This window comes from Petaurus breviceps, unplaced genomic scaffold (genome assembly GCF_028583685.1).
Source record: "Petaurus breviceps papuanus isolate PSGF00001 unplaced genomic scaffold, PetGlider_PUasm1.0 90763, whole genome shotgun sequence".
NCBI classification, from domain to species: Eukaryota; Metazoa; Chordata; class Mammalia; order Diprotodontia; family Petauridae; genus Petaurus; species Petaurus breviceps.
The window spans coordinates 7,807,046-7,822,731 of record NW_027187340.1 but is presented as its reverse complement, the minus strand read 5'-3'; the positions used below and the strand labels follow the sequence as shown (position 1 = coordinate 7,822,731).

General features: G+C 35.3%; 1 protein-coding gene across 1 annotated transcript in view; it reads left to right on the top strand.

Annotated features, from left to right (window-relative positions):
• The window catches only part of CCDC141 (coiled-coil domain containing 141), a 298,856-nt gene that overhangs the window by 139,627 nt on the left and 143,543 nt on the right, over positions 1–15,686 (top strand). The window contains exon 8 of the mRNA XM_069068555.1: positions 3,004–3,198. Coding sequence (XP_068924656.1) covers positions 3,004–3,198 — 195 coding nt within the window. The remainder of the gene's footprint in view (positions 1–3,003; positions 3,199–15,686) is intronic.

Below are 15,686 nucleotides of genomic sequence, written 5' to 3'. Positions count from 1 at the left end.
GATATTCATTGGGATCAGTGTTTTGGGGTGGTGGGTAGGAGAAAAATGGGGAGAAAATTTGTAACTCCAAATCTTGTGGAAATGATTGATGTGAACTAAAAATAAACATAAAATTTAATTCACAAAAAAGAAAAAATATACTTTTTTCATGCAACTGGGAAATAAGATATACAGGCACTAGGGCATAGAGATCCATCTTGCACTACTGGAAAGTCAGAGGGGAGATGGGTAAGAATATAGGAGAGAGCAGATTGGGGCAGGAGGTATTCAGTGGGATTGATGTTTTGGGGTGGTGGGTAGGGGAAATATGGGAAGAAAATTTGTAACTCGAAATCTTGTGGAAACAAATGATGCAAACTAAAAATAAACATAAAATTTAATTTAAAAAAAGAGGAAATGGGAAGCAAAGACAGGAAAAGTACAATAGAATAGGTTGTAGGGAAATACATAAAATCATAGTTTTTGCACAAATAAGTTCAAATTGAGCTAATATTAGAAGGGAAATGGTTAAGTGGAAGTGGCCTTCTTTGTGGAAATATTCTCTGATAAATGTCTTATTTCTAAGATTATATATATATATATATGTACTGATCCAAATTTATAAGAATGAGTCATTTCCCATGAACAGACATCTTAAGGGAAGAAATTAAAGTTCTGTATAGTCATGTGAAAAAAATGCTCCAAATCACCAGTAATTAAAGAAATGAAAATTGTTCCACCTCACAGCTATTGAGTTGCAATGTGATTAAAAAGGATAAGTGACAAATGTGGGAAGGGCTACAGGATATAGGCACATTGATGTGCTATTGATCAGTCTATGAATTAGTCTAGCCATTCTGGAAAATGACTGGGAATTGCGCCTCTAAAGTTAGTAAACTATGTATACATACTCTTTTACAAAGAAATACCACTGCTAGACTCGTAACCAAAAGAAAGTAAAAAAGAAAAAGTCTTTTCTCTTCCTCCTCCCTCCTCCTTCCTTTTTCTCTTCCCTCCTCCCTCTTCCTTCCTCCTCCTCTTCCCTCTTCTTTCTCTTCTCCTTTCCTTCCTTCCTTCCTTCCTTCCTTCCTTCCTTCCTTCCTTCCTTCCTTCCTTCCTTCCTTCCTTCCTTCTTTCCTTCCTTCCTTTCTCTCTCTCTTTGTTTCTTTCTCTCTCTTTCTTTCTCTCTTTGTTTCTTTCTCTCTCTCTCTCTCTTTCTTTCTTTCTTTCTTTCTTTCTTTCTTTCTTTCTTTCTTTCTTTCTTTCTTTCTTTCTCTTTCATTCTTTCTCTTCCTTCCTTTCTTTTTTCTCTCTCTTTCCTGGCCTTTTCTCTTTCTCCTTCCTTCTTTCCTTCCTTCCTTCCTTCCTTCCTTTATTTCTTCCTCTACTTCCTCTCCTTTCTTCTTCTTTTCCTCCTCCTCCACTAATAAAACTTTATTTTCTTTTTTTCTTTTCTAAAGCAATCAGGGTTAAGTAACTTGCTCAAGGTTACACAGCCAGGTGTTTCTGGGTGGGTGCTAAGTGTTGGAGCCCAGATTCGATCCCCAGGTCCTCACGACACTGGAGCCAGTACTCTTACTCGCTGTGGTACTTGGCTACCCCTAAAGCTTTATTTTCAATGGCCTTCATACCATGATTAAATGAGCAAAAGATTAGAACTTTGGTGGCTTTAAAAATGTTAATATTGGAAATTAATTCGTAGTCTATAATATATGTATGCATTTATATATGTATGTAGATATTCACACACATGTATGTGTGTATATGCTTATATATGTATGTATAGGAGTATTAGTATTTTCACCACTAGCACAATGTTAGATATTTGTGCAATGAATGAATGACTAAGCAGACATGCTTAGTATTGTAATAAAATTCTGTTGCTTCTGAGAAAACAGATGCAATTTCAAAGAGGCTATGATAAAATCAAACTGAATTTGGAGCTTAATTTTTAGTTCATTGACAAATGAACTGTGCCTATCCCTTAATCTACCTTGGAATAAAGTGCTTCTTACTATCCCTGCCCCACCAAAGCCCCACTCTCAGAACCATTGTCTTATAGGTAATCATAGTTTTATTATACTAGATCTGACATATCTGCTTTTGAGAGCAACTTGGATTTTCCTTCAAATAGAGTGAATGTTAAAATCTTTGGTATATTCCAAGTATTATCCTTTTTCCTTTTCTTTTTTTTTTGTTTTGCATTCAAATATGATGGAAAATAAAAAAAAACTGCCTCTTTTCTTCTCTAGAATGTTTATATTTCATTAAGAGTGAAAGCACTGAAAGGTGATTTTAAGGCCAGGAGAGAGGGAATACTGCACAACAATAGCTATTAATTTTGTGATGAATAACAAACCTTAATTTTCAGTTAAAAATTCTGGCAGACACTGAAGCAACAACAACTAGCCATGTGATGTTTTCTTTATTTTTCAACATTTTCCTGTATTGGCAACAAAACTGGATTTGGAGAGAAAGATTCATATCTGTTTCCTTTTTTCCTTAAATTAAAAAAGGGGACTTGGCCGTGATACAAATTGAAAATGGATATAAATGTATTTTGTATATGTGGGACGGTGGATATGGTGAAAGGAAAGCAAGTATAAGCTACTTGATTCTTCAATAGCTTCACCCAGAAGCCTCCTAGATCTCATTCCATTCTCTTTTCCCTTTCCTTCTCTTCTTTCCTCTTTCTTAATATTACAATAATGTAAAAGGAAACAAGTCACAGAGAGAGCTACACTCCATTTGTAAAGACAAATTTTGGTTCCAGAGAAGAGATGCTATACCATACCTCCCTCCTTTCAATGGAAAGCTGGGGGATGATAGATGTGGCAATATGGCATATGCCTTCAGACAAATACTTAATACATTATTAAATCCCTGGATATTATGCCAGACACAATAGTTGATTGACAAGTACAGTCAATACCTTCTATATGGTGTGGTTTTTTTTTAAACCTTATTAGAGACAATTAAGTGCTGGCTGTGTAGAACCAACTAAATGAAAGTGTTCTCTTTTAGGAATGGAATTCAGCTGTTGACACATTGAAGAGCAAAGCTCTCAGAATTCTGCTGACAGAAGACTATGTGGAGAAAGAACACCTACAGCTTTCAAACCAGAAGTTAAACCAGCTTCAGGAAGAGTTTGCCCAACTCATGGAGAAAAGGAAGACCCTGTTACAAGAGGCCAATGATTTTTTTAACAGTGTTAACAAGGTTAGTGTAAGGCAAAATCAATAATTATAACTAATCGTGTGTTGCTCAAAAGAATAATTTAAAAGACTAGATTATTTCAAGGGGAGGTGCCATGGGCCCTAAGAACAACAAGTTGGCTTTTATGACATATTCCTACTGTGTTTATAAGTTTCTTTTAAAAAGTAAGAACATCCAGATCATTAACAAGAAAGAGCTTTGCTTTTTAAAAATTGCCTCACATGGTGTTTGTCAGTTACATTGTAGAACCTTTTCTGTTTGGAAGCAAGCTAGGTTCTTTTGAGTATTCTAGTAATGACAAGGAAACACTACCACATTTAGTCTAGAGAAAGGGAACCAGGTTTCAGAAACCAGCTAACAACAGCAACATATTTCCTTTACAATTTCCAGTGAATGGTTCTTTATTTCCAGCCCTCTTTTTTTTTAATTGCATAGTAAAAGGAACACTAAAGGTTCCTGGATGTGACTTGGTTGAACAAAGTTATGCTATCCTAGGGAAGCATAAAGAATAAAACATAGGTCCTTTTTGCCTCTTTCCTAGGGGAAAACTTCTTTGAAACTGCAAACAGGTACATGAGTTTTACCTTTGTATCATGAACCTGTACTTTGAAATACAGAAGAGGAAAATCTTGAGTATAAGCCACTTCCAATTCTTGAGTTGAAATCTAAAGCTCTCCATATGTCAATGGAAAGTAAAATAGCAAGATGCTAGAATTTATTTCCTTTTCCATTTCTTTAGTAATCCTCTAGTTAGCCCACGTAAGACAAATTATTACTGATGGCTAATACTGGGTGCTAATATAAATGTGTTCACCTTGCATGTGCCAAATTGTTTATTTAAGAACTTAATTCTTTTAATTTTCTCAATATTTGAGGGGTGAACATATACCTTCAAACTCTATTTATAAATCTGTCCTTTGCATTAGATTTCCTTAGTGTTAGAAGGAAAAAAAATATAAAATATTCATGGCAAAAGAACTGGGTAAAAAGATCACAGGAGCTAGCTATCCACAATGCATAAATTACAATCACAATTATAGTACTAGGAATACTGTTTCCTGGTGAACAAAAAGTAGAATTTTCCCCAATATGGAAGTTTTCTGTGAGCTCTGCTAACTTAAACAGAGACTTATGGATAGAACCTAAATGATAGAATTTATGTTCAGCGGTCTTTTTTTTTTTTTTAAGAAAGATGCTATTCATTTTTGATGTCTCCTTCATACAACAAATTTACATCACTTTCAACTAAAGCTCTTTCCAAAAGGACAAGTAATAAAACTTGTTGTTTATTGAATGTACTCCAATTACTAATCCTTATTAGACTTTCCTTGGCCTAATGAAAAGGAAAATTTTTGCTTGTTATTTATCTCATTTGGACCTTGGCAATTAATAGCTTAGCGCATAAATAACTACATTAAGGAATATAGTAATAATACCTAGAAATTTTTAACCATTCTTTATCATACTTTACAAGGGGGAGGTATTTTTTGATGAGAGAACCAAAGAATGGAAGGAGCTTCTTACTCAAACTTATTATGTAAATCAAGATCCTGACTCTCCGTCAGAGAATTTTGCTTATCATTTTGCTACAATGGCATGCTAACTATTCAAGTTATAATTATCCTATATGGGACATATCCATATGGTAGGATTCTCTATATGCATCAGAGTGGTATACAGATATAAATCCTCTCTGTCCTTTCTAGCATCAGAGACACAATTTCCAAAATCAGATCTATGGAAGGGTCACTATAAATGTCAGGTCATATACACACACACACACACATACATACATACATACATACAAAAAAAACATTAAGGTCAATAGCAGATAAGACTTTTTTTTTGGAGGGGGGAAGGCAAGGCAACTGGGGCTAAGTGACTTGCCCAAGGTCACACAGCTAGTAAGTGTGTCAAGTGTCTGAGGCAGGATTTGAACTCGGGTCCTCCTGATTCCAGGGCGGGTGCTCTATTCACTGCCCCATCTAGTTGCCCCAAGATAAGAATTTCTTTTTTAAAGTAAATATTTAATACATATGATGGAAATACCACTGAATATGGAAACAGAAGAATTGGAATATAGGGTGTGATACTGTAGTCAAATCATTTTACTTAAAGTTGTTGACTTTTCCAAATCTGTAAAATGAAGAAATTGGACGGACTCCTAAAGTATCTTCAAACTGCACATTTATCATTCTATGATCATTACTTATTACTATCACTGGGTATCTATGTACTATGTTGGTAGAGTGAGAAGTAACCAAAATTAGATAGTAATTTTATAGGAAATACCATCATTCTAACTAAAGATGAAAATGTGACTTGTGACTTGCGTGTGAATTGTTCAAATTGAAAATCTGAGCCCCTAAGCAACCCTTTGAAAAGGCCTATGAACCTTACATCAACCCCTTTACCCTCTTGCTGTAGTCCTTAATCCCCATATAAACTTCTCAAGACCTGGAGAAATGATGGGAAGATCTTTTGGGGCACTCAAGCCTCATAGTAGCTATTTGGTACGAAATCCACTATAGATGATAGATTATGCCATGGCTATAGAAATTTTGAGTCTAAGCTTTATTATTTACTCTGTGTGTGTGTGTGTGTGTGTGTGCATGTGTGTGCTTTATAAGACTGTGCTTAAGCCTTCTCTGTTCTCCATGGTTGTACGTCCTCTCTTTTCCTGTATCCCTTCTTCATTCTTTCCCTTTCCCTTCTTTTCTACATATATCTGTCAACTCATACATAAGGTTTACCACTATTTAAAAAATCCAATTATGACACATAAGTGTTTTCATAAATTGAAATCACTAGATAAATCATTCAGAGGAATATTTAGAATTCCTTACTTCTGTACTTTAGGGATAAAAATGTTAATTTATTGAATTTCGCAAAACTGAATATATCATAATTTCATCTTATCTGTCCTTGCTGAACATTATTTTTTCTATGGGTCCAAACATAAATATTTTTCCCTTTCAATATTACCAGAAGTTGTTCATTTTCTAAAGCCAAAACCAATCATCCAGTTAGCTTAATGTTTGCACACAAGCAAATACTCCAAATGGTCCTGGTAGAACAATATGGTAGTTTACATATGGGGCACCAGGTGGAGCCATTATGACATGTGACATATTAACATTGGCAGTTTTTCCAAGGACTAATTCTACTGGGTTCATTTGGGAAATGATCCCAAAGGGATTTAATTTCAGAGCGGCTAAGAAAAGAAAAGTTGAGAAGATGGGCCTATAGTAAGGGCAAAGCACTCAGAATTCTTGCTATAGTTATGTCAGATTTGTGACTGAAAGTATGGATCTCCTGTGGTTGGCTAGGTATCCATTGCACTGACTCTCATATTTAAAATATATTTTTTCAATGACTATGGTAGTTGAAAAATATGCAGATGGCAAATTGTTTTCATGGTACATGAACAAGGGAGCTAGGCTGATTCTGTTCCATTCATGTAAGACAAAGTCTGTTGTTAGTTATGTAGCATTTGTTGTACTGGTTATATCTAATCTGCAAATTGATATAGAATCAGACACTCAACACAATTGTTAGATACCCATTGTTTTAGGCTAGAGTGTAGTATTTGAGTTTTCTCAAATAAAAGCCAATGGTGCTGAAGAAGCAGCAACAAATAGAACAGTTTGTGGAGAAATAAAGAAGTCTTTTTACTTCTTGCTGAGAAGTTATCTGGGACAACTGAGATTCTAAGGGCAGGAGAGTAAGGCTTGTCTCTGATGTCAGACATATATTGGAACAAAGGAGAAGTCTGTAAACAGTTGTCTGCTTAATGGAATAGGTATAAATGAGAGGGAGAACTGGAAACCAGATGAAATGAAGAGAGAATAACTTAATTAAATGACATTATAATTCTTCATGTTGATGCAGAATGAAGAGAAAAGAAATAACAACTCTATTTTTCCACTCCAGAAATATTATTTGCAGGACTAACAATTGTAACAAGTGAAAATGATGTATTTTTTAGTTTAAAAATCAAAACAATGTTTTTTTCATTTTACATATTAGCTCATGTTGTCAAGTATGTGGAAATGTTCTTCTGTGACCCCACATCATTTTATGTCATGCAGCAAAGTCTACAAATCTAAAAATTAACCTTTCTAGAAAACTAATTATATTATGAATTCTTTTACTTTCCTGGAAGCTGGTTACTAAAATGAGTATTTTAAGATTTGTTATAACCCTATGTGATGAAAACCACTCACAAACTATAGTTGCTTCTTTTTCTTTTCATGGATAATTACTGAAATATTTTTTCGTGCATCTATTAGCAACCAATGCAGAAGCTTATCAACCCCTCTCTACACAAGCAAAGTAAAAATTGATTCTCAATATTGGAGGTATAAGCTAAAAAAACAAATGAACTGGTATAACAATAATTTCATAGAATCATCATTCTAACCACCAGTGTTTGTGCAAGAGTTATGGCAATACAAATATGAAATGAAAATACAGTATCATTAAAATTATCTTGGCATACACAAATTTTCATTCTTAATGATTTTAACTTGGCATTATTTATTTCAAGAAGTGTTCACTCAGATCAATATTTACTGATCACTTGAGCTATATTAGTTACTATACGGAGAATTGTCACTAAAATAAATTAACAAATGTATATTAAGCTCCTACTATCTGCCAAGTACGATGCAGCGACACAAAGTTGGGGACACAAAGAAAGGCAAAAACAATCCCTTCCTCCGAAGAGTTCCTAGTTTAATGGTCCAGTAGAGAGATGGATTTTAAGAACAGAAGAAACCACGGTTTACATGACAAGCTTGAGCTGTACCTGACACAGTAAAATATTCTTGATTTAGTCAGTGATTCAAGACCTAGACATTCAGTTTCTAGGCACATGTGCTCCTTAAGGAAAACTAAGCTCCAGAGAATGGGGCTCCCCTTACCTTAGGGACCTACTTAGGTTCTTGGTTGTCAGCCAGAGAGCCAAGGTCAGTCACAAAGCCAGAACAGCTGATAAAGCTCAAAGAAACCAGAAAGTAGTCATTTTTCCAGTTCCCACTCTTTTTGCTTTCATTGTTGTAAATGAAATGACTCTTGAAATGGTAATATTCTCTTTAAAAGATATTTCTATGGATATGAATTAACAGTACCTATGGAAATGCCATTGTTCCAAACAAAAATCACTCAATTGACAAATTCAACAAATACTTACTGAATGTCTTTTAGGAGCATAGCACTATGAGGGATGCAAAAAAAAAATCATGGTCTCTGCATACAGTGTATATATAAACTGTTAGTAGAAGGGAGGGAAAAGGCATCTGTACAGAAGAAAGGTTTTATTATGTCTTCTTAAATGTATAAAATCCTTCCATTTGTCACTAGCTAAACACACCCACACCCACACCCACACCCCTTGAAGCTTCTCTATGCCCTAACCTATATTTTCATCCTTTGCTGAAGTCTCTGAAATTAAGTGTCCCTTTTCTCTTTGTCATGGCGATTTGTGACCTTGATTCTATCCCCTTCTTTTCGCTTTGGGACTTTGCCCCATCTGTTATTCTCTTTTTCATCATCAGTCATTTCCTCTCTATTCCTTCCCTACAGTCTACAAGCATACTCAGGTCTCCTTGACTCCTTTTTTTTTTTTTACCTTTTTTTTTGGGGGGGGGAGGGCAAGGCAATTGGTGTTAAGTGACTTGTCCAAGGTCACACGGCTAGTAAGTGCTAAGTGTCTGAGGCCGGATTTGAACTCAGGTTCTCCTGACTCCAGGGTTGGTGCTCTATTCGCTATGCCACCTAGCCACTCCTCTCCTTGACTCTTAAAACAAACATACAGCACACTTCCCTTGTCCCTCTTATGTTCTCAAGTTAATAGTCCTATATTTATACTCTTCACATATAAATGTTGAGAAAGGGTTCTCTGCACTTTATTACCTGTTCTCCACCACGATAGACTCACTCCTCACACCCTTGCAAACTCATTTCCATTCCTGTCATTGCTACTGCTCCGGCTAATGTCATCAATGACCTTTTAAGTACCAGATCGAACGGCCTCTTCTCAGTTCTACAGCCTCTTTGATACCTCTGCAAAACCTCATCCTGTTGACCAGCTCCTCCCTCTATATTTTTTCTTGTCCCTTAGCTTCCTTATGACAGTTTTTTATGAATATCCTTTGGTCTCCTTTGATGGATCTTCATCCTCTTCCTTGACACTAGGCATGGCTGTTCCATAAACCTCTGTCCCCTTCTTTTCTCTTCCTATAGTAGTCTTATATCCATAGAATCTTTGAGAGAGTGAAGGAAAAGAAAAGAAGTAATTCTTGTGGCTTTACTTATTGCTTTTGCATGGATCATTCCAAGTCTTTATATCCAGAACTAGTCTCTTCCTGAGTTCATGTATTGTGTTTCCAGTTGCCTATTGTGTATTTCTTCCTGGACACCTTCACTAGCACCTGAAACTTATCACATCCCAAATAAACTTAACATTTTCTCTTTATCGTTTTTCTTTTGTTTATCCCATAATCCCACCACCTTCCCAGTGACTCAGACTTAAAATCTTGGCCTCATCTTTGACTTATCCCACTTCCCCTAGCCCTACATTCCATCAGTTTTAAAGACCTATTGTTTCTACATTCTTAATATCTTTTACATCTTTCCAAGCCTCTCCAGTCACAATGCCATGTTACTTCTTTAATTTAGTTTCTTGTAACTCCTTACCTGGACCATAATGCCCCTCTTATTGAATTCTCTGTCTCCAGTCTCTAGTTTCTCCATTTGTCTCACAGCTACCAAAACAACCTTGTTGTCTACAAATCTGTTACCATCTTCTTGAGTTACTATGGTTAAAGCATGGTAGGATAGTGGAAAGATCTGTCATCCTAGAGTTAATAGAGACTTAGGTTTGAATCATTTCTTTGATGCTTATCATCAGAACAATACTTTCTTTGACACTTCTACTGACACTTTGGGGCAGCTAGGTGGCACAGTGGGTACCATGTAGGGCCTGGAGTCAGACAGACCAGAGTTCAAATCCAGCTTCAGACACCAACTGTGTGATCCTAAGCAAGTCACTTAACCTTGTTTACCTCAGTTTCCTCATCTGTAAAATGACTTGGATAAGGAAATGGTAAACTGCTCCATTATCTTTGCCAAGAAAACCTCATTTGGGCTCACATAGGATTGGAAATGACTGAAGGAACCGAACAACAAAAACTGACATTTAGCCTCCGTGTGCCTCAGTTGCCTCATTTGTTAAGTGAGAATCACAATATATCAAGTGCCTGTCTCTCAAGGTTATTGTGAGACTTAAGTGAGATAATTTATGTAAATCATTATATAAATGTCAACTATCATTATTTTAAAAGCCAGCCCTTTGGTAATGAAACTTTCTGAAATATATGCTTTTCCTCAGATGATAGTCACTAAGGACATAGTTAAAGCTTTTTTGATAATCTAAGAGGGTCTGTATTACTGGCATACCTGTCAGCCTACTTCAATGCCTTGTCATGGCATGGGAGTGAACTTGGGGCATTGACAACATTGGAGTGGGAGCTTGGGAGATAGGTATGCAATGTCTTTATCAGCCCTTCAATACAGAAAACAATTCATTTGTAACACACTCAGCCCACTAACAGGTCGACAAAAGATACTTGCTCCAATGCAAAGAAAGAAATTTTGTTTCAGGGTTTAAAAAAAAAGAAACTTATTTTTAAAATTTGGTTTGGTTGAAAAGCAAGGACAGTCATAGCCAGAGATTTAAAACTGGAAATGACATTAGAGATCATCTAGTCCAATTCTTTCATATTCCAGATGAGAAATCAGAAGCCTAGAGTGGTAAAATAACTTGTCTAAGGTCACACAGTTGCAGAGATGGGATTCAAAACTATGTCCTTTGAATCCAAATCCAGAACACTTTCTACCATCTCATTCTGCCTCGGGAACATTCAAATTATTATTCTTTTACTAAATTAGAGGGTTTTGTAATTAATGTCATTGTTTTTTAAGTTCCCTATCAATCTTTTGCCCACTATATCTGAACATATCCCATCTGTTAACTTATAGTGTATCTTCCTAGCATTAAATATAGGCCATATGTTTGTGTTGAATTGGAGGAGGTGAAGTATAAAATAAATAAATATGAAACATGCCCGAAAGACACCTGCAAATACATGAGGAGAGATGAATTGAAAGAAAAGGGCTGGAGGGAGTATTTTGGAGTTATCAGCAGAGAAGTGCTCATCAAACCATTGGAAGAAGAATTTACTTAGGGAGAGAAAATGTAAAGAGAAGAGGGTGGGTTAGAAGATGACGTTCAACCCTCGGGGTTGCCCATAGTTAGGAGAAGGTGGGAGAGGTAGAATCATGAAAAGAGACAAGAATGGAACATGCAGTGAGTACTGGCTGGTGTACCATGATGGGGATTTCAATGGGTCTTACGATATTTCTGTTCATGTTTTGAGAGCATGTCCCCAAGCTTTTGTAACTTTCAAAATATGTTTAATCTCACCTTTCATTGATTTCACCATGTGATATGTAGTACTTCTGGTTTGGGGAATCTAGCAGAATTTTAGAGTGCCTAAAAGAACCAAACTGCAGTTTTACAGTTTTCACTGTAAAAAGAATTTAATCCATAAAGAAAATAAAATAGAAACAGGATGTAATTTTTTTATTTCACAGTAAAATTATAACATTTTTCCATCTATTGATACATCTCCATTCTAGTTCTGGCAGACAGTGGTTTAAGTCTGGACAAAAAGAAGATTGAAAAATTTAGAAACCCAGAAAAAAATATACCAATAGTTGTACAAAAGAGATACATGTAATCAACAAAATATGTTTTATTTCTTTTGTTTAATATTAATTGATAACACTATAAAATCGGAAATAAAGAAAATTACTTTTAAATATTATGTATCTTTTTCACATGACTGAGATAATTTTATTTGGTCCATTCAATCTCAGTTTTAAAGCAGACAAAATTCCAGTGTTTAAATATCAAACTGATGTTAATTTGCTGCTTAGTAAGATAAGCTGAATCTTGAAGGCCTAGTACTATAGTAGGAGAGTATATAGTGTAGTAAAAAAAAAAGTGCTAATTTTAGAACCAAAAAGACCTGGGTTCAAATCCTGTCTCTGACAAGTGACTAATCACTTAACCTCTCTGAGACTTAGTTTCTGCATCTGTAAAAAGAAGATAATGATGACTGTAGTGCTTATCTCTCAGGGTTGTTGAGAAAATCAAATGATACAACGCACATCTTGTGTTTTACAAACTTCAGAAGACTACATAACAATCAAATATTATTATTGTTTTAGCTTCATTGCATTTGGCTCTTTCTGGATTTTCAAAACTTAATTTTTCCACTTACTTACATTTCCTTATGGAGCAATTACCCTTCTAGAACAGGCTTTCATTTATGACCTTTCTAAAATAACTCTGTTGTTGTCGAGCTGTGTCCAACTCTTTGTGACACCATTTGGATTTTCTTGGCAAAGATACTGGAGAAGTTTGCCATTTCCTTCTCCAGCTCATTTTACAGATGAGAAAACTGAAGCAAACAGGGTTAAGTGACTTGCTCAGGGTCACACAGCTAATAAGTGTTTGAGGTTGGATTTGAACTCAGAAAGATGAGTCTTCCTGACTCTAGGCCCAGTGCACTATCTATTGTACCACCTATCTGCCCTGACTCTTCTCTGCATCAAAGACAACCCATCTTTCTCTTGTTCCCTTTGCCTTTTTACAGCAGAGACACAGGGTGATATTCCATCTCAGCTGTTTTCCATTAACCATAACATACTCTTAGAACAAACTAGTTTACTACTCCAATATTCCTTTAAGGGGCCAGAATCCTTTGAACTACAACTAATATATGTTAAATATAGTTAAATTTTCTAATGCAAAATTATAAATTATACATAAAAGGATTTGTGTATTGCATTTCTCATGAGGACCAAAGGTTCAGCCAGTGCTTTAACATACTAATTATAATCAAGGGATGCAGTCTTATTTATTCTAACAAATTATTACAAACTTTCAGAAATGGAAAAAAACTTAGAGGCCATTTAGTTCAATCTGTCTCCAGTCCAATTCCCTCTACAATATCCCGGAGAAATAGTCATCTAGCTAGCATTTGAAGATTTCTATTGATAGGGAACATTACTACTTCTTTGGCCCTTTGAACAGTTCTGATTGCATAAGGGAATCTTTACTTATATGGAACCAAAATCTGTCTCTGCAACTGCAAACATTTTTTCTTGGTTCTTTCCTGAGAGGCCAGGCAGAAAAAGTCTAACCCCAATTCCATATGACAGCCCTAGGAATGATAAACTATAAATGTGTTAATCCTTCTTAGCTGTTCTAAGTTATCTATCTACAATTTTAATTATCATGCTTCTGTTCTGAATTTATACTAATTTTTCAATAGGTAGTTACTTCCTCAACCTTTTCCTTTAGAGAGCATTTGAACGAAATGATCCTTGTATTCATATCTCTCATAGACTCTTATAATTTTAATGTATATATGGAAGACACTGTCTGAGGAATGTTATGAAGACTGTGTTTTGGTTCACCAAGTCAAACCCATTTTAAAGACAATAAACACTTTGGGATAAGATTTCCAGTTAATTGCCTTGCTGTAAAGATGCAGTCTGCTATAGAAAATAATTGGCAAAAGCTTATCTCTTCCTTTTTTCATATTTTTATGAAGGAATCTTCACTGTGTGCTCAGATAATTCTCACACTGTAATGGAATTAGGAAACATATTTATGAGCTGATAGTCATGGACTTCTCAGTTGCCTCTTATTTTTTGGTAAAAGTGCTATCTATGATTTTTCTCTGCACTATTTTGGAGTTCCTCCTTCTGGGGTATCTTGAGACTCAATTCCTGAGAGCATTTGAAATTTAAAAGGTTAGGTACTGCTTGGATTTCTTCCACACATATTGGCCTACATTTCCTTTTCCGTGCTTTTACCGATTCCTGACCTGGATATGTAAGCTACAGTATCATAGATTTAGAGATGGAAGAGACCTTGTAGGAGATCTAAGGCAAACTTCTCATTTTACATGTAAAAAACTGAAGCTCACAAAGGTCAGATGTCACACAGATAGGAGGTGCAGAGGAGCCTCTGGCTCCAAATCCTTGCTGTTTCCTTTGGCTTTGTTTAATGATTGTCATTGGTAACAATAGATTGCCATAGAAATGTTGGCAGGTCTCTTTCCTTTTTCTTATGTTTGTATTCCTCCTTCCAATTTCATCTATAAATGCTTTAGGAGTGATTTGCGTAGATGGATCTCATACCAACTTTTCTAAAGGCTCATTTTTTTTTCCAAATTGATTTTTTTCTTACCATTTTATGAGGCAATATGACTTCTTGTTCACAGGATCATAGCTTCTGATGTTCCTTCCAGGTCTAGAGTTATTTAATCTAAATCCTTCATTTTGCAGATGAAAAAAAGTAAATTCCTGAAAGGTTATGTGACCTTGCCAAAGGTCACAAGGTATTAAATGTCAGATTAATTTGAATCAGAATCTTTTGCCATAATACCTGTTGAATTAAGTTGAATCCTTCTCTGCATTTTTATTTTTTTAATTTTTTTTAATGACCAAAAATCTATTTTTTTCTCCCCCTACTCTACCTCTCAATTAAAGGAAAATAAAATTTTGACTGAAAAATGCATAACCAAGCAAAGAAATTCCCATAAATTGCCTACATTTAAAAAGAATGTCTCATTCTGCTTCTTTTGTTTATCACCTCTCTGTCAGGAGGTGGATCTCAGGCTTCATCATGAGGCCTCTAGACTCATCCTTCATCATCAGTCTTCTAAGCTCAATGACCAACCTGTCATTATGCATTTTTAAAAAATAAATTTAAATAATAAATATTAAAATAAATAATAAAAATAGATTATAATTTCTCCATTTGGTAAAAAGATTAAATGTTTGTCATTTGAATCAATTTCTGGGCTGTTAAAAATTTCCTAGTTATGGAGACTGTTTCACATTGATCTAACCACTCCATGAAATGGTGATATTCAATGTTTTTACTTTGTCTATTTCCCTTCTCTTGAAGTTAACAGTTTATTTAAATAGCTTTGGTTGGAGCACACATTGTCTGATCAGACTTTTCCTTCTAACTTGGTGTCTCCATCGATCTGAAGACACTCAGAGGCTTATTCTAAAATGACTGCTTATGCATTGGATTGGTGATTTCCTTTTGATTCAAGTATAGACTGTTTTTCTTTTTTGATGTTGTCATCTAGTGTCTGACCCATTTAGTACCTTCCAATTCTCTTCCTGAAGAAAATATGTTTGAGGATTCTACTTAAAAGTTGAAGTATTTATCCTCTTTCATCCTTTGCTTTTGAGCAATGTTTATCTATCTATCCACCTATCTTTCTGTCCGTCCATCCATCCATCCATCCATCCATCCATCCATCCATCCATCCATCCATCTATCCATCTATCTATCTATCTATCTATCTATCTATCTATCTATCTATCTATCTATC